This window comes from Amborella trichopoda, chromosome 3 (assembly GCF_054954075.1).
Source record: "Amborella trichopoda isolate Santa Cruz 75 chromosome 3, AtrichopodaSantaCruz75HAP2 v2.0, whole genome shotgun sequence".
Classification (NCBI taxonomy): Eukaryota; Viridiplantae; Streptophyta; class Magnoliopsida; order Amborellales; family Amborellaceae; genus Amborella; species Amborella trichopoda.
In genome coordinates, this window is record NC_142338.1 from 37,019,687 (window position 1) to 37,046,970 (window position 27,284).

General features: G+C 39.0%; 2 protein-coding genes across 5 annotated transcripts in view; one reads left to right on the plus strand and one right to left on the minus strand.

The window, feature by feature from the left end:
• The window catches only part of PTAC6 (plastid transcriptionally active 6), a 29,631-nt gene extending 23,017 nt beyond the window's left edge, over positions 1 to 6,614 (plus strand). For 2 of the 4 annotated variants that reach the window (XM_011625185.3, XM_088862516.1), the window contains 3 exons: positions 5,801 to 5,890; positions 5,964 to 6,212; positions 6,337 to 6,614. In XM_011625185.3, the coding sequence (XP_011623487.1) occupies positions 5,801 to 5,890; positions 5,964 to 6,080 (207 nt within the window). In that variant the 3' untranslated portion in view covers positions 6,081 to 6,212; positions 6,337 to 6,614. The remainder of the gene's footprint in view (positions 1 to 5,800; positions 5,891 to 5,963; positions 6,213 to 6,336) is intronic. The other 2 variants (XM_006827315.4, XM_011625190.3) reach the window with 1 other exon arrangement.
• A 1,360-nt stretch (positions 6,615 to 7,974) lies between these two features.
• LOC105420790 (uncharacterized) lies at positions 7,975 to 10,133 on the minus strand. The gene is made up of 6 exons (XM_011625877.1): positions 9,935 to 10,133; positions 9,711 to 9,850; positions 9,510 to 9,599; positions 9,093 to 9,372; positions 8,708 to 8,783; positions 7,975 to 8,137 (listed from the first exon to the last, which is right to left on the minus strand). The coding sequence occupies exons 1-6, from the start codon at positions 10,131 to 10,133 to the stop codon at positions 7,975 to 7,977; spliced, it is 948 nt and encodes a 315-aa protein (XP_011624179.1).
• Between the last annotated feature and the right edge of the window lie 17,151 nt (positions 10,134 to 27,284).

Here is a 27,284-nt window from a genome sequence, read left to right on the forward strand (position 1 = left end):
TCTGAGAAGAATTCCAACATATCAGGGCAGATGAGCTCCCAGTAGGTTTTGAAAAACGTTATAGGGTAGCCATCTGAGCTGAGAGCTCGGTCGGGGCTCAAATCCTTGACAGCCAACAAAATTTCAGTCTCTGTGAATGAACGTTCCAGCCATGTCACATTAGCAGGAGTGAGGGATTGGAAGGCTAAATCGTGCATAGTGGGTCTTGGGCCATGACATGAAGAGAACAAATTGGAGAAGAAGCACACTGCTGTGCGCTCAATCTGATGGGGTTGATCTAGGACCACATCATTGACCTTGAGATGGGTAATGACATTTTCGTTATTCCGACAATTAGCTATCTTATGGAAGTAGCTTGTATTTAAGTCTTCCCAATTTTAGCCATTTGACCCTTGCTCTTTGCGCCTAGTAAACCTCCTCCTTATGGAGAGTTTTGTGGCAGTCAAACTTGGCCTTAGCTCGTTGTTCATGTTCAGCTGGTAACAAAGATCTAGATTCCGCCTCAGTGTTCCAAAAGTGAATGTCTTGGATCAAAGGCTCCTTTCTAGCCCAAAAATTCCCTGGGTGTTGGCCCTTCCAAATTTTTAAGTTGGATTTCAGCATTTGCCACTTTCTATATACCATAAATCCTGACCAACCCTGCACTACAAAGGAGCTCAATGAAGTTGCCACAAATTGATTGAAGTTGGGTTCCTTAGTACACCATGATTTGAACCTAAAGGGCTTTAGGCCACACTGGATGCCTTGAGTATCGAGCAAAATAGTGCGATGATCAGAGGTTGTTTTGGGTAAGACTGTCGAATGAATGCCTGGGAAAGTGTGATCCTAATCAAGGGAGATGATGAAGCGATCAAGCTCAAATAGAGAGGGGTTTATGGAATGATTTGACTAAGTAAATTGGGCTCCTTGGAGGGGATGTCGATTAGGTGGTTATGGGACATGAAATCAAAAACTTGCACCATACCCAGGGATATGGAGTGGTTTTAATTACACTTATGAGACCAACGTGTGACATTGAAGTTCTCCCCCCTCCCCCGAAACACCAAGGGGCTGGACCTGGTGGAGATGGCTTGTAATTCAGCTCAAAAGGAAGGCTTGCGGTTGTCGGCATTAGGTCCGTTGATCACAGTGCATTTCCAGTGTAGTCTATTAGAAACCTTGGACAGGATCACCATAACTGAGAAAAGGCCTACATTAGAATCTTGCAGATTGTGTAGGGTGGGATCCCAAAGGATCCAGATACAACCCGAGGCACCTTGCTCTTCAAGAGCAGTCCACGTGCAGGGCCTGAAGCCCCAAATGCTTCAAATATCCGAAAGGGTGGGAAATGGTAGTTTGGTCTCACACAGAGCCAAAAGGGAGGGGGAATGCTTAGCGTACAGTTCTCTGACCACACTTCTTTTTTTGAGGGTGGCCAAGGGTATAAACATTCCACATTAAGACTTTCACTGGGAGAAGGATGAGATTTGGGTCCTCCTTGAGAAGCAAGGGGGTTGAGACAGGGTTGCCGAGGTTAAGTGGGTCAGAGAAGAAGGATGAGGGGTAAGGGATTGAGAATGGCCAGTGTCATAGTTGACTCCAAAAGCTAGCAGGTTATCCAATTCCCTTTTGCTTTCGTTTTTTTTTGTTATGGAGGATGAGACTAAATCAGCAATGATGAAGTCTTTTAGGGTCTCTGTGGGGCCATCGAATTTGGAGCCCATCACACACATGACCTCCTGAGGTCACCTTGTGCACAATGCAAGTCGTAGAAGAAGGTGGAGTCATCTTAAGCCACTGAGTGAGACAGATAGCTCGTGGGGGACAGCCATGAGGAATGAGGAGAGTCAGTAGACCCCTTCGAGGGGGAACACCACAGAGTGGAGGGCTGTAAGTGCAAGAAACAGGGTGGAAGGGCGAGGGCTTTTTCTGGAGGGTAACTCAGAAAAAGGGGGTGGGGGGGGAGGGGGTAAGAATGCGTAAAGGGGTAGGATTGGGGGTTTTGGGGGAGAGAAGCAAAGGGTGCAACCCGGGTGAAGGGACCCTGCTGGCCACCAGATGGAGAGATGAGAGGAGAGAGAGAAGCAAAGGGTGCAACCCGGGTGAAGGGACCCTTCTGGCTAGGCGATCCGTGAGACAGGATAAGCCACGAGCAGTCCCTTACAGCCGAGGTATTCTCGACGGCTATTGAGGGTAACTCCAATGGGCACTCTAAGGGGAGAGAGGGTGAGGGACACAGAGCTTCAGTTCTAAACTTTCAGATAGACAAGAAAGGTGAGATTGCCTGGTTCAAACTGAGAGTCTGTGAAGGTGCAGGGTTGGCCAAAGCGGTATCTTGCGCTCTAGCCACATGTAGAGAGAAGGCCGCAGAGGGAGTGCCTGCAGATGAGGAAGACCCTGGGAAAGGCCCGCAGCTTGGCATGTCGAGGAAGGGTACAAGGCTAAGACCAGATTGAGTTGGGTTAGGGGTGACTATCGGATATGGGTTACCCTTGCCCTTAGGCGAAAGCTGAGGGGTAGGATGGGAGGGAGGGCAAAGATCACAAGCAGGTGAACATGGGGTGAGATCCACCGTTGGATGAAGAGATCCCTATCCTTGAGGAGGTCGCGAGATGGCTGGGCTTGAGTTGATAACCATCGTAGGATAGAGAGTCTTTATCGCGAGGGGTTGACAAGATGGGTGGGCTAGAGGACAATGTGTGAACACGTGTCAAAACTCCTGATGAGGCAGTAGGGTGGTAGGTGGAAAGTGGTCTAGCGGTTAAGCACGTGTGAGCCACTCCTTCACTTCGAAGCCCATTATTAGGTGCTTTGGTGGCTGCCATGTGGGTTTGTACGGCGGTGCTCGTAGGTACCCTGAAGCTTGTACCTCGCGGTATGCCGAGCTGGATGGATTTCTTTGGACGTCTAACGACTTGATATTGGAATGTTTGACGCGTGGCCCACCTGCTAGGGACCGTTGACTATCTCCATTTGTGAAGGGGCACAACAGGGTGGTTTCCTATAGTCCTTATGGGCTCTAGGATTTCTTAATCGACTACCGCGAATCACCATCGTCCACTCCTCCACAGCCTGCTGAATGGGGTATCGTGGTCTTGAACCAGCAATACTGTGGTCCTGAACATGACAAGGAGAGGAGGGGGAACCCTTCACCCAAGAAATTGAGACGCAGAAAAAAAGCACGTCTACCTCGAGCCAGAGGTAGTTGGGGACCTGTTCCGGAATGAGAGCCTCAACTAGGACTTGAATGGAACCAGGCTCATTTATGTGCACCATTCTTGTTTATTCGACATGCAAATCTACATGGGATCATTATGAAATGCATCATATTGAGTTGTCACATAGTATGTCCGTATTTACGTCTTGAGAATTTGATGGTTGTTATATTGGTATGCTTTCTTAGGGAACTACAATGTATACAATGAGACCATTTACTTTTTGATATAACGATGTCACAATCATAACACTAAAATGTTCTATATCAAAAAATTAAAATATAAGGATGTCACAATCATCATTGACCGTTATATTTGAAATCAGATGGTTCAGAATGTGTCATTGTTTAAGCACAAAGTCCAAAATAAAATTTCTCGAATGTTGTGGCACTTTCTTCTATTAGATTTCACATCTAATAGCTAAAATTGATTTTGGCCTCTTTGTACAAAAAATAAATGGTCTCAAAGTATACAATACTTAAGTATATATGTATATGTGTGTGTGTCTGTATAATCCCTCTGTATATATATATATATATATATATATATATATATATATATATATATATATATATATATATATATATATATCGGTTGTATAGTAGTATAATGCAACCACCCCTCTAGAAAACCATATTTTTGGCATTTGTATGACCCCAAATTTTACACACATTCTCTTCATCCTCATAATCAATCCTACGAAAAAAAAATTCTAATTTGCACCCTAGATATGGTCAAAATTAGTACCCATCCAACAAGGAATCTCAACCATCCATTTGGTGAATTTAAGATCTAGGCCATAACAAATTCAAAATCACTTTTTTATTTTTTAGCATTATTAATCTAATGATGATAACGCTATATAAAAATTTTGGGAATAAAAAAATTCTTCTAAGGCTTATATCTAACCATCTCAATAAAATGGACGGCTTATATTAATTGGGCTAGAATGTAAACTTTCTGGAGGATTTTTTCGAAATTTTATTTTTTGTGATTGTTCTTCAGAATGACAAGAGTGTACATTTACAAATTTGTGTTAAACAAATGTTTCTAACATGGTGTTTGAAGATGGTTGCATTATACAACTATACAACGGTTGCATGAAATCATTTCCCTATATATATATATATAGATATATATATACAGGGAAAGTATACAATGAGACTATATATATAGAGAAAGTATACAATGAGACTATTTATCTTTGGTACAAGGTGGTCACAAATAATCTTGACCATTGTATGTGAATTCGGATGGCTGCATTTATTCCCTTGACCACGTTCAAACTTCAAAATAAATTTTCTCGAACTTTATGACACACCTAAGCTGTCAAATTTCACATCGAACGGTTGTAATAATTGTGACCTCCTTGTATCAAAGGTAAATGGTCTAATTGTATACACTCCCATAGATATATATTTATATATATATATATATATATATGGAGAGAGAGAGAGAGAGAGAGAGAGAGAGAGAGAGAGAGGGAGAGAGATTTTTTGATGTGGTAGAGAGTCACATTCATAAATCGCCTTTTGGAAAAGAAAGAGGGAAAAGAAAAGAAGTAAAAGAGGAGTGGTCAGGTAAGTTGGGTCTTATTGATCTTTCCAAAGTGTTGGAGGGAGCTTTGGATCTACCTCTCACGCCATATATCATGTTCTAGTGGTTTTCACTCTCCCACCATCATGTTCGTCCATTGATTAGAGCATTTTAAGGTAGGTTCTATAGTAAGGCATAACCAGTTTTACTTGTGCTTTTCTCGAAAGGAGCAAAAGCATAGTTGTGGGAACCTTGGGGATAGGGCCAAGGTCCCACCTTAGGAACACGATCCTGCGGTCCCTTGAAGGGATCTTAGAGGGAGCTGGATTTAAAGAAATGGGATCTCAGTATGCATGCTTGTAGGATCCCTTTAATGAGAGTAGCTATACTATAAATGAAGTATTGAACTATTGCTCCTCAACGTGGTATACTAGAATTATGGTACTAAAAACCTATAGTTTAATATCATAGTAAGCCAATTTATGATATTATTAAATTGTATTATGGTAGTAAATTGGAGTATTATAACTATGACATTGCTAATATGATAACGTGTGTGAATGGATATAGCAGGAATTGTTCTCATTTTATGTATAGTGGAACTTGGATCCCTCCAAGTCAAAACCTCCTAGGGACATGGGATCTCGTTCCTTGATATCCTAGGATCTAGGTTCTCAACTTGTTGAATGTATGGACATCGATCCCAACCCCATTGAGCTTCCACCATGTGGTGGTTTGGTGTTTCCCAAACAGATCCTGCTTTCGAGCCCGCTCCTACCTCCAAAACAACTATAAGCAAAATTTGAAACTTTTGAAGTAGTTTTATGATCTTTTTAATTCTTAGAACCATCATGTAGTGGTAAAATTTATGTAGTTCTTAGAACCGTTCTGTACTGGTAAAATTTATGTAGCCTGTGCTTATTTCCAATTATTGGAAGGTATATTAGTAGTTCCATAGCAAAGCATGATATTTTTTTGGGCAAATCAAAGCCTGATATTCTTGCATAAAGTTTAGGGGCTTGAGTATGTGGGGTCTCATTTTGATGCTACATTGGTCATTGCTGCTATAGGTAACAGTTCCGGGAGGAAGAGACAGGGATAGGAAGGAAGACTTGCTGGTTATTCGCGACAATGGGACCTCATTCAAAATCATTCGTTCGGTAAATCCCTCTCTTCTCTCTTTCATTGTCAAACATGTGTTTGTACCTCTAAAACTTGCCTTCATTTTGCCAGAGTGAGAGGGACGACCCTACTACTATCATAGAGAGAGAGGAGTGGATTAAAACAAGAAAAGAGATGGAGAATCACCTTCGAAAGTTCCGAGACTTTGAAATTTCCAACTGGTTCTGAAATTTCACTCTGGAGCTTCATGCACATACGAAGGTCACTTCTTTACCAATTATACTCGTATTGCAATACTCGGTCACCAACCATGAGGTGCAAATCCCACTATGGTGAGGTTCAACTGGATTTGAAGTCCAGGTGCAAATTTATTTATCTCTGCTCAAGCCCGTGCATTCACACACATGAGAGAGAGAGAGAGAGAGAGAGAGAGAGAGAGAGAGCTTGATATACCTTCCAATAATTGGAACTGGAATGTGTACAGGATTCTGGTGTTGAAGGCGTGGAGAGAAAAATATGGAGTTGTGTACTGCATACTTTTCCACTGCTTTGCCCCTGCCCAGGTCTTGTTACATGCTACTGCTACTGCTACAAAGATGCGAGTATGATTAAATCTTGGTATGGTAAAATGTTTACACCCTTGTTGATTGGGCTTCGACGTGTAACATAGGGTTCTTCCATGGCCAGCAACTAATGTAACTGCAATATTTTGGTAAACCCGGTAAATCCAATATTTGGCATTGGTTTGGTTTTGGTCCAAAAGACTCGTCTACAAAATATATAAGAGAAGGAAAAGAGTACCATAGTAATTGGTGAGTGAAAAGATTTGATCGGATGGGTTGGCTGAAAAACCAGATATAGAAAAAAAGAAAAGTTAATGGGTTAAGTTGTGCATAATGTGTAAAGGAAGGTCAGGTAGTTAATTATTTTTATTCAGGTGAATATTAGTATTCAAAAAATAAATTGGTGGATCATCTACTCATTGATCCTATTCTAGATGATTCGGATAAGTGATATGGCAAAATAAAAAAAAGAAAGGGAGGAGAAAAAAGGGTTATTTGTACCTTTCGTGATCGATTTATGCCAATGTCAATGCATTGGATCTTTTATTTATCAGACTTCTATCCCAATCAAATTGGTGCATTCATATAGTCTCACCTCAGTAGCAGCTAATCCGGTTGATCCCGTATGGGCAGAGATGGGGACAAAAGAAGCGGGGCAAAGCCTATACTGTTAGGTCTTTTGCTGCACTGTATCCTCCTTTCCACTTCCCCGAATGGTTCTCGGTTGGAACTTTCTTTTTCCAACGTTGAACTTTTAGAAGAAAAAAAAAAACGAAAAAAAAATAGTATAAAATGGCATGCTGAGTTCGAACCTAGGACTTAATATTGAACATAAGAAAAAAGAAAAAATAAAGAGATGCTGGTGTTTGGTGTTTGGGTATAGGACTGAAAGATTCACAAATGCATGTGATCGTTGTCCAGGGACTGAAAGATTCACAAATGCATTCGATAGTTGTTATGCTTGCTAATTTTTTTGGCAATGGTGCACAAGATGGTTACAATTTCTTTTGAAGTTTGTACTTGGTCAATGGAATAAATGCAATAATCCAATTCACATTTAATGGTCAAGATTAATTGCGACCACTTTGTACTAAAGGTGGATGGCCTCGTTGTATATTTTTCTTTTATATGTCACTAGCAAAAATACACTTGCTGCATGTGGTTTATGATGATGTAAAATGAAATGAGAGATGATACTATTGCATTTGACAAAACGTGCATTTTAGTGCTACGTAGAACCCGATTTGGAGTGATAAAAAAAAAATCATGTATTGGGAGAAAATGACATCTTTAATATATATATATTTTTTGACAGAAATCAGAGATTATATTAAAGATCTAAAAAGAAATTACAGAGTCGGAGATTAAAGTCTTAGATACAAAGGCCTCCCTTTTTGCAAGAAAATCTGTTAGTCCATTAGCTTATTTATAAACATGCACAAAGGACGATCTCAACTCCTAAGGAGACTTTTGCTTCCTCTTCAATGATACAGTAATGACCCAGATTCCTAGCCACCAAAAATTTTAAACCATGAAGAAGTGCATAAAGTTCTACGTAATTAGCAGTTCTTCACTAAGAGGACCAACATAAGTAAAGAAATACTACCATTCCAATCTCTAACCACACCTTCAAATCCCACCAGCCCAGGATTCCCTAATGAATTGCCATCAAAGTTGAGCTTAAAAACCTCCATCAAAGGCGCAACCCATCTTTCTTTAGGCCTGCATTTAATGAAACCCATGTGAAAAAGATTTGGTAGATTTCTCCTCACATCCACTTCTGAAATGTCATGTCCTCATTTTGTCACAGAAAGATAAACCCAAATTGAATGCAAAATCTTGTCCATAATTTTCTCAAAAGTTTGACTTGTCCCATCAAAAGTTCTTCTATTCCTCTCCTTCCACACCTCCCACAAGATCACGCCTCTCGTGATTTTCCGTATTATCAAACCTAATTGAGGTAAAAAAGGAAGTAACAAATTTGAAAGTAGACCCTCAACCTTTGACGACATAACCATTGCAACTCCAAGCTGACAAAAAAACCAACTCCAGATTCTAGAAGTGAATGGACAATGGAGAAATAAATGAGCACGTGTTTCACCATCCTCCTTACACAACAAACATACATTTGGCATGATCTTTTCCCTCTTGATGAGATTATCAACTGTCAGAATCTGGTTTTGAATTGCCAGCCATAGAAAACCTTGAACTTTAAGAGGTAAAGGTCATTTCCAGACCACAGCAACTTCAGGCATGGTCCACCTCTATCGATTATGAAACAGTAATTGGTACATCGACTTAACCGAATAGTCTCCATCTTTGTCAATATCCCACACTACCTGATTAGCAACATTGTGAGAAATGTAAACTTCATTAAGTAGCATCAATAAGTCAAAGAATTCAGCAAAGAGAGAGTCTGAAATCCTATTGTATGGAAGATTAATATTTCATACTATTTGGTTTTCCATGTGTTCGAAAAAGTCAGAGACAAGCGCATTGGGATTGGCCATCATCTGAAATACAAGAGGAAACATACATTTCAAGGGTGAAGACCCTGACCATTTGTGATGCCAAAAAGAGATATTGTGTCCGTCTCTTAGAGACCACTGAATGTCCCTGTGAATGAGAGATCTACAAGAATGAATAGATCTCCAACAATAAGACATCTCCATAGTACCATTCCTCAATCCAACCCACATTTCAAACTTATTCACTTCATACTTTGCAGCGATCACTTTGTACCACAAATGGTCTTTGAAATGTAAGCTCCTCCACCACCACTTACATAGCAAAGCCTGATTGAAAAGTTTGACTCTCCTTATTCCTAGACCTCCTTCACTCTTGGGTGTGCACACCCTATCCCATCGTAACCGATGAAATTTCATAGAATCTGTAGAAGAACCCCACAAGAAGTTTCTCATTAATGTTTCGATTTTCCTGGCAACCGACGAGGGGATCTGCAAAATGGACATATGATAAATAGGTAAATTTGACAGGCACACCTTGACCAGAGTTATCCTTCCCCCAAGGAAAGGTATTTCAATTTCCACAGATCAAGCTTCACTTGAATCTATTGGATGATTTTGTCCCAAACAGCAATCGAGAGTCGACTGTTCGAAATAGGCATCCCCAAACAAGTGATGGGGAAGTTCTCCACTTTACACCCCAACATCTCTTCCATTTCCTAAATTAAAGCATCACTACAATTAATACCAACTATTGTTGTTTTATCAAAATTAACTATAAGCCCTAACACAACTTCACATCATCTCAAAAAGGTAGCAATATTGTTAACCTGGCCAACCTCAGCCTCACAGAACAACAAGGTATCATCTGCATATTGCAGATGGGAAATGTAGGGGCCTCCATTTTCCATTTGAAAACCCTTAAAATGACTACTCCTTTCAACATTTCTCACAAGCAAATTGAAACATTCTGCATAAATAGTAAATAAGAAAGGAGAAAGAGGGTCACCTTGATGAAAACCCCGGGATGCCTTGAAGAAGCCAGTAGGGCTACCTTTGTATAGAATAGTAAAGTGAGCAGAGGATAAACATCCAGAGATCCACTTTCTCCACAACTCCCTAAACCCCATATTCTTCATGATTTCGAGCAAAACAGTCCACTCTACCCTGTCATAAGCCTTTTCCATATCCTGTTTAATGACCCCCCAACACTCCCACTCAACTTTAGAATGAATACACTCCTGTGCCACCATTACACTGTTTGAAATCAATCTATCTTTAATAAAAGATGACTGGGGAAATGAGATAATAGCTGGTAATGCCCCTTTTAAACGTTCTGCTAGAACCTTCGCCATAATTTTATTAAGGCTAGTCAAAAGACTAATGGGTCTAATGTCACCAAGAGTAGATTTTTTAGGAATCAGTGTGATATAGGTGCAGTTAACCCCTCTGAAAAGTTCATCTCTCCTAAGAAACCCCCTGGTCATTTCCAGCAGTTCACTATAAATCAAATTCCAAAACTTATGAAAGAAGATTAAAGGGAAGCCATGAGGACCAGGTGCCTTATCGCTTGGCAATGAAAGAATCATACTTTTTAATTCCTCCATAGAAACATCTAATTCTAGGAAAGACCTTGAATATGATGGTACAACCTTAAACTCCACCCTAGTTAAATGAGGAATATGCTTCACCTTAGAGGTGAAAGCTTTTTGAAAATGATTATTTGAAAATGATTAACAATGGCATTAGACATACCACGACAATCCTCAACATTGACTCCTTGAATCACCAAATCATGGGGGTATGATTAGAGGACAACCAAGGCAAGGCTTTGACAGAGGCCAACGGAAAGAATTTCGATCACTCAACACTTATCAATTTTGGACATTAATAGATTCGATGTACTACCATTGGTCCAAGTAAATATTGCACCAGAGATCAGCAGATCTAACAGAGCATGGGCTCTATAAATCTGTTAAAGAGACACATAGAAGACGTAATAGCCCCACCATGACTGCTCTCATCTGGTCATCGAATAAAGTGAAAATCTACCCCCCCCCCCCCCCCAGAGCAAATTGGATAAGCAAAATTAAGAATAAAATATGACATCTCACTAATAAATTTTTTTTTAAAGCAAAACTTTGAGGTCCACAAACATTCTTTAATCCCTACTGGAAATCAGAATCTGGCCCCACAAAACCTACCACCAAAAAATTGTCTTTTATAGCAAAACTAAAAGAGAGCAGAACTGTTGGATTCCACAGAATCCACAAACCCCTAAAAGCTCCAACAGAGTCAATCCCCATAAAGTCTACTGCCCCAGGACCCCACACTTCCCTAACTCTAGATAAACTAGGACTTGGAAGTTTGGTTTCCTAAAGGATTAGGATAGTAGGCTTAAATTTAGAGGTAAAAAAACAAACGTCTTTTTCCCTTTTGAGGTCACCTAGACCTTGTACATTCCAAGAGAGAATAAATATTAGAAAGAATTAGAGGAGGAAGAACTAGGTCCATCCCTACTCTCACCAAAAAAATGCTTCTTCCAAGAGCAAGGCTTCGTCCATGGCTTCATCAAAAGCGTCCTCCAAAGCCATCAACAAAGGAGAGGAGCTAATCTCAATAACCTGTTCATCATGGATGATGACCCCAGTGGCAGCACCAGGGTGGTGCGAGCCACAAGCCAGCAACCTTGCAGACGACCGTGTACCCTTCGTAGGACTTTTACCATTATTTTTATTCTTGCCCTCTTCCTTTGCAGGAGACTGATAGGGCTTGTCATTCCCAACATCTGGATTCATCTTTTTGCTTACCTTCTTCTTCTCCAAAATGTCTTTGAATACCACCCCAATTGGAACATTGAAAGCCATACCACTATCAAAGACGATAGAGGTAACAATATCCTCTGCTTTATCTTCCTGAGCCCCAACTATTGGATTCACAAGAGCGTTTATCCTCAAGGACAACCCTCTCTCCTGTTTTAACAGCCACCATATGAATGAGCAAAGGTCTCTCCTCATTATGGATGACGTTAAGAGGAGAAGAGGTCTCAGCTTCCACCAAAGCTAAATCAGAGACTTGCAGCAGGGAGTCCTTAGCATGCTCCTTTTGCTTACCATTCACCCCCACTCTTGAAGTATTCTCTCCATCCTCTAAAATGACCTGCTCTTGAGCCTCATCAACCAACACAATTGCCAGAGGGTTGAGTTTTGAGGGATCTACGGACGAGCACTGAGAAGGTCGACCCTTCATGGTTGTACGCCTATGCATCAATGGATACATCTTGCTTAGCACAACAAATACAAACTGGAGGGCCACTTTTGAGCGCAGATGATGTCCAGTAGAGACAACAATGAAGGTCAACAAAAACCAACAAAGTTTTTGAAAAGCCTCTTCCACCGCCTTCAAAGAAGTAGCCTAGAGATTTGGAAAGGTTGATAGCTTTGGGAAGAAAGGACCCCCACCCAGTCGATTCAGCGAGCCCACGTAAGTACCCTCCACATTGCATCCCTTCATCATCACACATTTCATAAAGTGGGTCGCAAATCCCACCTGCAGCGAGCAGTCTTCGGTTTCTGGATTTTGCAAAAGTACATTCGCAGTGGAGGCCTCGCTGTATTTTTCATGTTCAACGGAGGCCTCGCTGTATTTTTTAGGAATCGTCCCACAAGTATTCAGCGTTTTTTAATTTTGAAAATTTGAACTTCCTTCTTCCCTGCCCTGAAAAACTGAGGGTCATTCTTCGCTGGAGAATTAGCTTTTTTCACCGGAAAAGATACACCGGAATTAAACCTCGGTTGACATCCCCCCACCTTCTACCATCCTTCATCGTTCACCAATGGGGTCGTAGCAGTCTTCCCCACCGATGGACCCACATTGACAACTTTGGGCTTAACAGAGACCTGGATGAAAAATGTTTCTTGACCCACTTGCAAAATTCCCCACACAAATTAGCCAGTTTATGAAATGTGATCAACGACCAAGCATGGGAAGGAAGACCTAATAATCTGATCCACTGACTTTCATTCCGCAAATAAGAAACATGGGACGATGATTTCCAAAGGTCAAGAGACATAAGCTTACCTCTACCTCTCACAAAGCGATTTTTCAATGGCAAGACAACATCGTCCTTATTTTGTAGAAAGAACACAATCTTGTTCTCTCCCATTATTCTAACCTTTGGAGCATAAGACAGACCTCAACCCCTTCTAGCCCAGCCACTATGACCAAAGATCTCATTTGAGGGTGGAGAAAAGGAGCCCACTACTGGAAAACTTGTGCCTGAAAGTAAACCACCTGATAAATCATACCTGATAGACACTGTAGGAACCTGAATGTTGCCATCAAAGCATGCTTCTTCCCTACTCTCCATTTTCTCTGTTTAGTTAATCTATAGCCTGAATAAAGTCTGAAATTGAGGTTTTGGATCCAAACCGATTAAATTATCAACAATACTCATACTATGTGTCCCTATTCAACGCACACCCTCTCATACACTCTCTTCCCCCAAACCCTAACCCTCTCTTCACCCTTCGTCTCCATCCTCTCTCATCATCTCCGTGTTACTCCAACATTCTCTCTCTACATTATCTCAAAATCCATACCATTAACATTATTGAAAGCCTGTCCATGCTCAAAGTTCGCAATTCACAAGAGTGATGAAATGAAAATCATGGTGGGCATTTACTTTTTTTCTTTTTTTTTTGGTCAGTACAGCAAGATTTCTCTTTCTACAATCCAAAGTTACAAACCCTAAACCCTAGCTTCACACTTTGAATACCAGAAGCTAACTCCAATGTCCTTTCACTCCAAAACCCTAATCTCTTAAAAAATCTCACAACCTTAATTTCCCCATTTCACAGTGAAAGAAAACCTACGCTTAAACCCTAATCCTACTCCTACTCTTTACTTTAAGAGATTTCCTGGACTTCCTTAATTCATATCTCCATCTCTCCCCACAAGTCCGTCTCTCGCTCAACTTTCATGTCTAGTGCATCGTAGCACAGATCTTGTCCTTTGGCTAAGAATAGTGAAATTTCCACTCGTTTTTTTTTTTTTTGCTTTTGTTTTTGTGTCTCTCTAACATAAATTATTTCAGAAGACATCTTTAGTATTGAAATGGGGTAGAAATCAAAGATGCAAAGAAGAAACAATTGTGATGTGGAGAGAGAAAGAGGCATGGTGTAGGATGCTAATGAAGTAGCTCACATCTGAGAAGATGTTGTAGAGGAGATGATGTCTATGCCTCTGATTACGATAGAAGATAAACTTCGGGAGGATGGGTTCAAGTAGGCCAAAACCTGTATGGTTGACTCTTTTTTTCGACCCTCTAATGATATTTTCGGTCTTGGAGATTGGGCCAAAAGAGGGTGGACCCTGAGTTATATCCCGGAGGTTAGGATTATAAGATATAATAAAGGGAAAATATCTCATTATCCCTTATTTTTAACTTTCATATTTCATGAGATCCAAGAATTGAAAATATTACTTGTAAGCAAAATGTCTCCATCTTTTCTATCTTACAACCCCTTGGACCCCTTTGACCATAAATTTTTAACCCAAACAAACACTAAAATGACACCCTATTCAAACTTCATCTCTCTCTCGAAAACTCCATCTCTCTCTCTCTACGCTTCTCGGTGAGTTTACTAACTAGCCAAGGGGTTTAGCTTGAGCTTGAACACGAGCACACCTTCTTATGTGTAAGAGAGAGATGGTATTTTAGAGAAAGAGAGATGGAGTTTGGGTTTTAGAGAGAGATGGAGTTTTAGAGAGAGATGGAGTTAGATTTTTATGAAGAGAGATGGAGTTCTAAGAGAGAGAGACGATGATATAAGAGAGATGGAGATTGGGTTTTAGAGAGAGAGAGTTTTGGGAGATAGAGACGATGATGTGAGAGAGATATGGAGTTTTAGAGAGAGATAGATAGATAGAGTCATGTTATAAGTTGTTGAGGTCAATAATACATGGTCAAAAGGGTTTAGGGGGTTAGAAGATATAAACGATGGAGTCCATTTGCTTACAAGTAATATATTTAATTATTGGGTTTGATGGGATATAGAAGTTAAAAATACGGGATAATAGGATATTTTCCCTATAATAAAATGGTTGTCTTGGAGGTTAGGATTATAGGATATAATAAAGTGGTTATCTGGAGGTTTGTTGTACTCTGTGAGATAGATTTCTCAGGGTCCGAAGCAATGGTTTAAAAAATGGATCGGTGCCTCGGATCGGGCACCCTAAAAACCCACCCAGATCAGTGAATCGGTGATCCAGATCGGGAATCGACCGAATCGGTAGGATTTAAGCTTTCAAAGATATCCAAAAAAATTATTAAAATACATTATAAATGTTGTTTTCATCAATATTGAGATGTTTTTTTCCTGTATGAATTTATTTTAACAATTAAATTTACATCACAAAAGAAAAATCTTAGAATTATCATGGATGAAATATATAATCATACATAGACTACAATAAAGAATGGTTTAAATCGATGAAAAATGGCCACCAAAATCTCGAATTGGTGGAAAACATTTTATACTGAAATTGAAATTGTTGATTTACATTTTATAATTATTTTATTATACAAACAATAACAAATCCAACCTTTTATCTTTTTTACAAGAAATACTTGGTGTATTACCTTTGATCTTTTTTTTTGATAAAAACCTTTTATTTCTTATGACAATAATATTTTATTTATTTATTTTTACAAGAAATGCTTGTCGTACTACTTTTTCTTTTTTAACAAGAACCTTTGGTTTTTATAAGAAATACTTGTTGTATTATTTTTTTATTTTTTATTTTTTTTAACAAGAAAAATGAATTTTGTTGTATTACTTTTTTTTTTTTTTTTGACAAGAACCTTATATATTTTTTTTACAATAAACTTTTATACTTTTATTTTTTTTGACAACAAAAGGAAATTTTGTTGTATCACTTCTTCTTCTTTTTTTTTTATTAAGAAACACATATTTTTTTTTACAAAAGCCTTTTGTTTTTTTGTATAAAAAAAATTAGTTTGTAAAAGAAAAGTTTTATTTGTTTGTGAGGGAAAGATGGAACATAGCTAGGAATTGATCTCGCTTCGTCCAAAGCAGTAAACGATGTGCTAACCATCACGTCAAAGATTCATTTTGTAATATTGGTAGGCCACTTAATAATTATATTATATCTCTTTCTTAGCTATTATCTTACCACAATTATCCCTGAAAGTCGAAAGGTTTGATGGGACCAACTTTGTTTCATGGAAAAGAAAAATCAAATTTGTACTCTATGAGGAAAACTTGCATAAGGTACTCTTTGACGACTGACCTCATTGTCCAATTCACGACTCATCTCAAGTCATTAAAGATGAGTACACCAATTGGAAGAGGAGGAATTTGAGATGCAAATACATTCTTTTATTTTCCATGACTGACTCATATGTTTCTGAGTATGAGTCAATTTATACTACAAGTGAGATTTATGATAAACTTGACCGAGAGTATGTTGAACCGTCTCTTATGAAGCAAACCATGGCTATGAGGAGGTATAACGAATTAAAGATGGCAGAAGGTACTAAGTTTACAGATCATGTGCACGTATTTCGTGCGCTAGTCAGAGAGCTAGAAGACCCAGGCATGAAACTTAAGGAACCTATGCAAGTGATTTATCTTATGAATTTACTTTCTAATTCATGGGAGACCTTCATATGTTCCATCTTAGCCAGAAGAAAAGCACTAAAACTGGAGGAGCTCATCACTATAAGCAAAGTAGAAGAGGAGAGGAAAAATTCAAGGCAACTACTGACAACAACTCCAAGGGAAGCCGTGTATACGGTTCTTAAGATGTATATGACTGGATTTATAATCACTTTCATTTTGGAGAAAGTGGTGGTAAAAAAGGGAAAAGATGTGATCATGATTGGACGACTTTTAGATGGGCTATTTACTATTGAAATAAAAGAGAATATTGCTTATGTCTCATCCCCTAATGAATTGGATCCTACTTTATGGCATATGAGGTTAGGACACATTAATATCAAATGAATGGAAAGATTAAAAAGGGACGAGATTCTTCAAAATTATAAGGGAGATTTATTGAAAGTGTGCGAGTCTTGTGTACAAGGAAAATTAATAAGACCAGGACACATGAGCTACTAGCGCATTTGAAATCATTCATAGTGACATATGTGGACCTATGAATGTGACCATCAAAAGTGAAAAAAGATATTTTATCTCTTTTATAGATGATCACGGGTGATATGGCCATGTGTTCCTTATTCATGCAAAATCAGAAGCCCTAGAAAAATTCTAAGAATATAAGGCCCAGGTAGAGAATCAAACCAACCTAAAAATTAAAGTCCTTAGAACCAATAGAGGGGGGGAATATTCATCAGACCTTTTCAAAGAGTTGTGCATTGAAAATGGGATCATCCGTCAGTACACCATGCCTTATACTCCTGAACAAAATGATGTAGCTGAGAGAAGGAATAAGACCTTAGTGGAAATGGCAAGGAGTATGATGGGGCATGCAAATCTCTCATTGGAGTTTTGGGGAGAAGTCGAACGACATGTTACATCCTTAATCGGACTCTCACAAAAGCTGCCCCACTTACTCCTCACGCAATTTTTACAGGTCGTACTCCCTCCCTTGAACACCTGAGAGTTTGGGGTTACTTAGCCCATGTCCTTATCCCACATTAAAATAGAACCAAATTGCAATCCAAAACTATCAAATCTATTTCATTGATTACTCAGATCATGGTAAGGGGTATCGATTCTACAACCTTGAAACTGGTGCGGTTATTTAAAGTCACGATGCTCACTTCTTCGACAAAGAGTTCCTTGAAGCAAGGGTGAGTAGAAAACAAGCCGATTTTTATGAGGAGGCCCAAAACAAGGATGTAGTTTAAGACCCTGAACTTGAAATTTCTAAACCAACCCAACCTGATCCTGAACTCCCTATAGAAAGTGAACCTTTACCTGAACTAAGACAAAGTAACCGAGTCAGTAGACTACCTCTTCACCTAGAACAATTTATCTACCTTGGAGAACATTTTGATAAGGTTGGGGAAGATCTAGATTCAGAACCTAGAACTTACCGTGAAGCCTTGACCTGTCCTGAAGACGAATACTGGGTAGAAGCCATGAAAGATGAGTATGCTTCCATTAACCCAAACCATGTATGAAAATTAATACCTCTATCTCAAAAGAGTAGGGCCATTGGTTGTAAGTGGATTTTCAAGAAAAAGTTGAAAGGGAAAATAGAAAAATACAAAGCTAGGTTGGTTGCAAAGGGTTTCACTCAGAAAGAAGTGATAGATTATGATGAAACTTTTTTTCCTGTTGCCAAATTTCCATCCATCCGAATCCTTATAGCTATAGCTGCCCATTTTAACTTTGAAGTTCATCAAATGGATGTCAAAACAGCTTTTCTAAATGGGGATTTAGAAGAAGAAATTCACATGACCCAACCTGAGGGATTTGAGGAGAAGGGGAAAGAGAACCTAATATGAAAAATTAATAAATCCCTTTATGACCTGAAACAACGCGACAGTGGTATATAAAATTCCAGGAGACCTTGCTCTTGCAGGATTCTCTACAAATAATGAGGATTATTGCATATATCAAAAGGTCAGTGGGAGTGATGTGGTCTTTATATCGTTATATGTAGATGATATGCTAATTATTAGTTGCTCAATTGCCTTAGTAGTAGAGACGAAAAATTTTCTTGCACAACATTTCGATATGAAGGATCTTGGAGAAGTTTCATATGTGTTGGGCATCAAGATAATAAGAAACATAAGAGAGAAGACTATCCAAATTTCCCAGGCAACCTACTGTAAGAGGATACTGAAAAAGTTTGATATGAGTAAGTATAAGGCCATGTCTACCCCAATTGACAAAAAGACGAAGCTTAGTAATAAAATGTGCCATACCAAAGATATGGATATAAGAGCCATGGAGAGAGTACCATACAGGAGAGCAGTTGGGTCCCTTATGTACGCCATGACGGGAACAAGGCCTGACTTGTCCTTCATGATTAGTCTGGTGAGCCGTTTCCAAAGCAATCCAGGAGATGAGCATTAGAAAGCAGTTAAAAGAATTTTCAGGTATTTAAAGGGGATCATGAACTTTGCACTTACATATAAAAGGGGAACTGAAATAGTAATCGAGGGATATTCAGATGCGAATTCTACATCTAGGTATATGTTTATGCTTGGAGGGGGTGTGGTTTCTTGGATGTCAAAGAAACAAGACATTATGGCTTTGTCCACCATAGAATCCGAGTATGTGGCATGCTGTTCAGTAGTCAAGGAGGCCGTGTGGATTAAAATATTTCTTAATCAACTTAATTTTCATCCTGTACGTTGTAAGACAGTACAGATTCTCTACGCCAACACTGCAGCTATTTGTGTCTCTAAGGAGCCTTGATTTCACTATAATTCCAAACATATCAAACCATATTTCTATCACCTAAGAAATGAGATGAGATTAAAAAGAGATAGAGATCAGCTACATCTCTACAGATTTGATGATTGTAGACCCTATGACTAAGAGAGTTATCCCTAATTTTTTTGTAAGACATGTGAGAGAGATGGGGATGAGAGAAAATCAAGAAGAGAGACTGTAAGGCCTTCAAAGGTCAAGTTGGAGATGTTGGGTTTATATAGGCTTTAAAGGCCTTATGAGTGTGTATTGAAATACTTTTATAGTGAAACATAAACTCAGTAGGAGTGTGACCCCTGAGGATCATACTAAGCAAATGATGTTCGCTTAATCCAAACTGTGCTTATCGATCTAGGCCAGTTGATTGAAAAACCCAAGGTACTTGGGCATAAAACATTAACCGAGGAGGGTTTTGAGTTAACCCTTGATGAGGTCGGAGCTTACACCTAGATGAGTGAGCCGAGGGACTATGTGACTTGTGTGTGTGATGGTAGGCCTACTAAGACGGAGGACAAAACCTCATCCATTTTTCATCACATGGCATGCATAATGATGGATCGTTCGGGAAAGCCAGATGTCCATCTTTGGGTGAAGCATATGCATGTGCGAGAGATACCCCTATGCGCCATAGAGCTGTGGTTGCATCAGGACGTGGTGACCTTGACTTGTCTCTCGGGGAGGACTTGTAATCTACAAACTGAGATTGCGACCCCTTGATTCATCGATCGGACTTTGGTGACCCGCCAATGAGCCCCTGCTTAGACTGTGGGTCATGAAAAACACTGGGTCGGTTCGATAAAGCTAGTATGGTCTGTAGTCCACAGTTGAAGGTGGAGTACCCCATAATTACAAATTGAATTCCCAAAACCATATGGATCCTTTTCCCATCTTATTAATGTAATTGTGTTCATTTTATTATTGAAATGATATTAGTTTTATTATTTGAATTTTTATAAATCTCTCAATATTTTAATTATGATTTTTTGGACTTATAAAAATACAGTTATTGATTTTACAAAGTTATAAAAATTCAAATATATATTAATTCGTTTTATTTAATTTTAAAACTTTTATAAAATTTCATGGGGGCCCAAAGTGCACATGGGCCCACCGTGTGGCATGTGGGTGGGGCCCACATGTGCCACATAGGGGTGGCACGCCCCACCCCATTGGATTCCTTTTGATAACTTTGTATTCAAGTTATTTAAATATGGAAAGCGTATCTTATGATAGATGGTCAATTTGTAATATAGTAAATATTGACCATATCTTATCTAATTAAGATAGTAAATATTAACTTGATATTTCTTAATATATTCCTATGGAATATATGAGATGGATAATGCAATTTTATGGAATGCATGATATCTTTAATGGATTTAATTTATTTAAATATATTAATGGGAAAATGGTTTAAGGAAAGGGGGATAATGGTTCATGCACCTTCCATAATGTTGATGGCCTATCTATGGAATGGATGGCTCAGATCTCTCACCCCACAAATCGTCTTGATCAACGGTCCATATTCAATCTCAAGAAAGAGACGAACTATGGGAAGCCCTAAAGAACTCTAGACCTAAATTTCACTATAAATAGGGGTGCTCTCCCCCCATCTCTACACACCTCTCTCTCTCTCATACACTCTCTCTTCTCTCTAGGGGCCACACCCCTCTCTCTCTGCTCAGGCTTTCTCTCTGTAACCCTCTCTCTCTTCTAAGACTCGTAGGGGGCATGCCCCAACCCTAGGTCTCCTTTTCTCTCTCTCTTGACCTAAAGAAAATTAGGGTTTGAGCCTAATTATTTTGGAGTTAGGGTTTTGTAGAGATTTAAGAGTGGTTATCTAGTTTGGCGAAAATTAGCTTGTCCGAGATTGAAGCGAAAATTAGCTTGTCCAGTTGAGGTAATCTTTGGCATCTTCTCCTTTACTGGCTCTTTTATTTTATATTCTCAAGCATAATATAAGGTTGTATGAATGTCATCAAGTAGTTAAGATTTATTTTATTGATGTGTTATTTATTTTTTAGAATTTCTATTGTTTGTAAGAAGACCACCTGTGAGTGATCTTCTTGCAAAAATTATAAGGGGTGATTATTATTAAAAAAAAGATTTGGTAATCGAAGGGTCATATTTTCCTCCAAAACGTTCTTTGGTGTGTGGCCCATGATGATTTTCTTATTCAGATCGCGATTGATGATGGGACAGATAGTTCCTCCCTTTCTGTGGTGGACACTACTGCAATTTTTCCTAAGAAGGATGATTGGAGCGCTGTCTTGTCTCATAAAGGTTTTGGTGTAGAGCAACAGGTAGCGTTCTGAACACATCAGGAAATGGGATTTTCGATGACCATCATGTAAACGATGTGAGCGCAATAAGAGGAATAATTGTCAGTTTTTAAAACTCCCATTTTCAAATTTGAAAGAGGGATGGATTCCGATTGGAAGGCTGCTTAATTTTACTGTTGCTTTTTTGAGAGTCATGCTTTGGGAAATTGGGGGCAACAACTATCAAATCTGATGGGATTGTGGATCAGGTGGGAGATTTCTTATCATCCAAAAAGGGGATTGTAATGCCTGTGAGGGAACAGGCTCAAACTAATGGCAGCCTTGCAGCCTCACCAGTTTTGGACTTTGGCTTTAATCCTGTGATAAATGGTGTAGGCAGCGCAGTACAACCATATCGGTGGCAGGTAAGGATGCCCTTTGGAAAGTGCATCTCTGTCCTTTATGGCAGTCTGTGCTAGGCTTCGCCGACTGATCTCAGAAGAGAAGGAGATAGAGACAAGAAGAAGAGAGATAGAGATAGAAATGAGAAATAGGGGAGGTGAGAGAAAGAGATAGAGATGAGATAGAGAGAAGGAGAGAGAAAGAGATAGAGGGGAGGAGAGAGAAAGAGATAGAGGGGAGGAGAGAGAAAGAGATAAAGGGGAGGAGAGAGAAAGAGATAGAGGGGAGGAGAGAGAAAGAGGGGAGTAAAGAGAATGAGGGGAAGAGAGAAAGTTACCTACTTGAAGGGTACCGACCCTTTTCTTCTCTTTCATCTCTCTCTCCAAGATGTACTCAAGAACTTCAGCAAGAATGGAAATTTTATTGATTCAATGAAAAATGAACCAAAGGGTCTTTTCAATTTAGCTTTGCATGCTTATATAGAATTGGACTAAAAAATGGGTGTACGCTAAAAAACTAGCTACAATTTAAGATAATTACAATTAATTGAATTTAAAGAAATTTTAAAAATGGGTACAAAAGGACAATTTTACCCTTGACTAACAATGTGTAGAATTCCAGAGCAGTCCCTGCTGCTGCCTGAGAACTTCTGTGATATTTCGTGGCTTACATGGGGTTGTTCTGATGCTAGTTTGATTGAAAGATTATTGTTTTCTTGTAGGGCTCGACATGGTGATCATTTTGATACCACCTTCGAGCCATGAATCATGTTTTTAAGACATGATCATGAGACTTGAATTTTGGATGAATCTTGAGAACTTCGGATCGATTGTGTGCTTGTTTCATAATGTTTCTTCATGATTTCTTCATTCTATCATACTGAGCATGCCATCACGATCATGTTGCAACAAATGTAGCTTAATTTCGTGTCCGGATGAAGATTTTACCGTCTTGAGTTTTTTACCGAAATCTTGAAATCTGGCTGCCGAAATTTGCAGCAGCTTTGACGCCTTCATGTGTGAAATCCAACTGTTCATCATATGTGAGGTTCGACCAGATATAGCCTCGGACCTCATGCACATAATGCAGTTGGTTTTGTTGTGATCGGGTATGCGAGGGTCGTAATCTTGCTACTCGAACGAGGCGTGCTGTTGCTAAATTTTCTGCAACTTCCTTCACAGATCAACGACTTTCATTTAGCTTTTCTCTCTGCTCGGGAGTCATCATAGGGCGTACCACATATCAAATTGCTCGTCATGATAAGACGAACATGTTCAACAAATTTGGGACCGATCCGACTTGGAATGAGTGAGTTATAGGCCCCAAAAGTGACTGCCTGTGACTGTAAAGACAACAACCTTTAATGTATTTTGATGGAGTAAGGCCACACGGATATAGTGTGCGTGCCTCTCCCTTTTCGATATTTTACCCATAACTTTGTTGTGGAGTGCCCGATTAAGCCAAAACTTGACCCATAGGGGTTTTCGACTGTGACAGATCTAATGGCGGTGGTGCCACAACTGTTTGATGCACCAAAAGTATGGCTCTAGTTACAGGGTCCATTTCAAGGTGTAAGAGACTGATTTTGCTGAAATTGTTTCTTTGTGTTCACTGCCTTAGACATATTTGATAGCGATGAAACTTGGCAGGGGTCTTTTGAAGTACTGATGAAGATCTTTGACCAATTCTGGGGCCATTCTGAGATCGTAGGGAATTTTCATTGTTTTGTAGGCTTTATTTACCTACTTCCTATCAGGGACCAAGGTGCTGAAAAATATGTTCAAACAGTGAGAGGGTTTTTGCTCGGGGGTGGGGGGAGCTCTGTAGAGGTCTTAACTCAATTTTCATTGCCTTGATTCCTAAAAAATCCACTACTTCGGTGCGTCAGATATTAGACCTATTAATCTTCTCACAAGCCTATATAAAATTGTTGCTAAAATACTTGCTGAGACTTAAAGGGGTTCTACCTTTGATTATTTTTAGTCCTCAATCAAACTTTATCTAAGATCCCCTAATCACGGATAGTCTGTTAGTAGTGCAAGAGTGTGTTCATTCAAGGGTGTTAAGCAAGTTGCTGAGAGTTGTCATTAAACTGGATATGGAGAAGGTTTATGACAAAGTTGAATGGGGTATTTTAATGGAAATCCTAAAAAAGACGGTTTTCAGTGAGAAATGGAGGAATTGGATTTTTGGATGTATGTCATTTGCCCATTTTTCTATACTAATCAATGGTAGCCCCAAAGGCTTTTTTAGAGCTTCCAGGGTTTTGCGTTAAGGTGATCTATTGTCCTCATTTCCCTTTGCTTTTATGCAGAATGCTTTATCCTTTTGATAAAAGTTGTGGAGAATGCAAGTAATTTTACAGGGTTTCATGTTGGCGATGACAATCTTTGTGTGTCTCATCTTCAATATGCGTATGCATTTATCTTCTGCTAGGCAAACATTGATCAAGTATCCAATATAGCTCGGTTTTTGAGATGTGAGGTGGCTTTGGGGTTAAAAGTCAATTTTGATAAGACTTCTCTAATTGGCATAAACTTTTGTTAGCTTTTGGTGAAGGAATTAGCAAATTCCCTGAGATGTAAGGTGGACTTTTTTCCCATTACTTAATTGGGGCTTCTGGTTTTTGATGGGAGACTTCATATTTCGGTTTAGGATAAAGTCTTACAGATGATACAAGTTAAACTAGACCTTTAGAAACCTTAACATTCTATCCTTTTAAGATCATGCGTAGCCAATTTATCAATCTATCAAATGTTAGATATAAAAATTTCCTATCTATTGTAAAAAAGATTGAAAAAATGATAAGAGATTCTTTATGAGGTTTGGGAGAAGAGGCTAGAAAATACCATCTTCTTTGTTGGGATAGAAAGAGTGAAGGTCGTTTGGTTATTAGAAAGGTTGGGCTTGTTAACCAAGCTTTGCATTGTAAATGGTGGTGGCGTAGTTTTAATTTGAGGGATCACCTTTGGTTTCAAGTGTTTTCTCATAAATATGGACTTGATAGTCATGTTTGTCGCTTGGGGGTGGTAGAGGTAGTGATAGTCGATCCTTGTTTTGACGGTCTATTTTTCTTTGTAAGCCTTTGCTTCAAAGAAATATTAGATGGTCCATTGGTGATGGACGTCAGGTTTCCTTTTGGCATCATAAGTGACTTGGAGAGTGGATGCTTCGAAGCGTGGATGCTTAAATGCAAAATGCTTAAACAAATATTAGTTTCCAAATAGAAAAGTAGAGGACATCACATTCGGGGCCAAATTCACCCATGCACCTTATATCAGAAACACAAGTTTTATATTTATACTGGGCACTGAGCAATTCCAAAGGTTTAATCCTTTCTTACAATTTACCTCGATTGAAGAAAAGGAAATAAGTCGAAAACCTTTGATTTTGGCTTTGAAACCTATACATTCGTTTCTAAGGAAGAAAATATAGACACATTAAAGGAAAAATATATCATCGAGGGCATATCAGCCCATATACCTGTGGATGTACGTTGGGGGTGTTATCCTTCAAGTCTGATCTTCCTGAGAGAACAGGTCTCAAATGAATCTTAGAAAATGATTTTCTCTCTCTTGTGGCTTGAATATCACTCTCTTTTCTACTCTTAGCTCTTACTGAAGCAAAACCTCACAAGAACACTTATCTTTACGAACTGTGTCTATCAGAAATGTGTGACCTCACTACAATTGAGAAGTCCCCTTTTATACTGCTAAATTATGGTTTTTCAAGGGATAACCATGCATTTTCCATCTTCGAATCCTCACCCCCCATCTTCATCTTGGATTTATGCATTCATATGGATCACATGATTTACAGGGCGTAGTCCTTATCTTCATAATGTTGTTTACCTCTTGTGTTTATCTTTTCATGCTGCTGATCTCACTGCTAGGTTGTTCACACAGATACAATCACTGATGCTTGTTTTTAAATTTCGAACTTTCGAACCTCATGATCTGTTGGGTATTACTTTTATAATAAACAAAGCTAGATCCATTGATCAAATTATACTTTGCCTTTAGAAAGAGTATGAATACTTAGTCTTAATGGAAGACTAAGAATAGACCACATGAAGAACATGAAGCAAACCTACGGAGGATAGGTATGGTTCTCATCATGCAAGTATTCCTTAATCGGAGCATGGCTTAGTCTATGGATTTTGGGAATGGGCCAAGGATTGTCTCAATGACAGTCTATAGCTGCTTAGAGATGGCTTAAAACCTTCTCACTTTCAACGGTAATATAAAGCTTCATAGAGATGGCTTAAAACCACCTAAATCACAACAGCAGTCTAATGCTGCTTAGAGATAACTTAACCCATCTCAATCTCAAGGATAATATAAAAGTTGCCTAGAGATGGCTTAAAACCATCTTAATTTCAATGGCATTCTAAAACTGCCCAGAGATGGCTTAACCCATCTCGATCTCAACAGTAGTCTAAAGCTGCCCAGAGATGGCTTAAAACCATCTCAATTTCAACATCAGTCTAAAGCTGCCCAGAGATGGCTTAAAACCATCTCAGTTTCAATGGTAGTCTAAAGCTGCCCAGAGATGGTTTAAAACCATCTCAGTCTCAAGGAAAATTTAAAACTACCCAGAGATGGCTTAAAACCATGTCAATCTCAATGAAAGTCTAAAGTTTCCCAGAGATGGCTTAAAACCATCTCAGTTTCAACAATAGTCTAAAGCTGCCAAGAGATGACTTAAAATCATCTCAATTTCAACAATAGTCTAAAGTTACCTAGATCTGGCTTAAAACCATCTCAATTTCAACAGCAGTCTAAAGCTGCCTAGATATGGCTTTAAACCATCTTATTTTCAATGGCAGTCTAAAACTACCTAGACATGGCTTAACCCATTTTAGTTTTTCAACAACAGTCTTGAACTGTCCGATGACGGCTTAACCTACTATCAGTATCATTGTTTACTATCAGTATCATTGTTTGGCAGTTAAAGCCTTAAAAGATTTATGGATTATACTATCAATTGGTTTCCACAAAGAAGGGAATTGTTTATTCGAGAATAAGGAATTCTCTCGTTTAGTCAGCTCCCTACAATTCTAGGCTCCTTGCTCTTATCACCCTTAAAATGTTAGCATGGATTGCGTTAGAACAATAGAAGTGGCTACAACTCATTACCATCAACATTGACAATATTGATGAATCTTTGATTCTGCTCTTACAAAATCATGGGGTTCGAAGGTTCGAGAAGCGTCAGCGATTGCATTTGTGAAGATAACGTAGCAGAAAAATAAATAGCATGAGAGGTAAATAGAAGGTAAACCACGTATCAAGATAAAGATCGTGCA

Coding starts and splice junctions, on each gene's coding strand:
- LOC105420790 (XM_011625877.1), bottom strand. CDS start 10,133: ATGGTGGCACAGGAGTGTATTCATTCTAAAGTTGAGTGGGAGTGTTGG. Junction 9,600..9,710: donor GTGAGGCTGAGGTTGGCCAG/GTTAACAATATT, acceptor GCTTTAATTTAG/GAAATGGAAGAGATGTTGGG. Junction 8,784..9,092: donor GTGGGTTGGATTGAGGAATG/GTACTATGGAGA, acceptor TACTTAATGAAG/TTTACATTTCTCACAATGTT.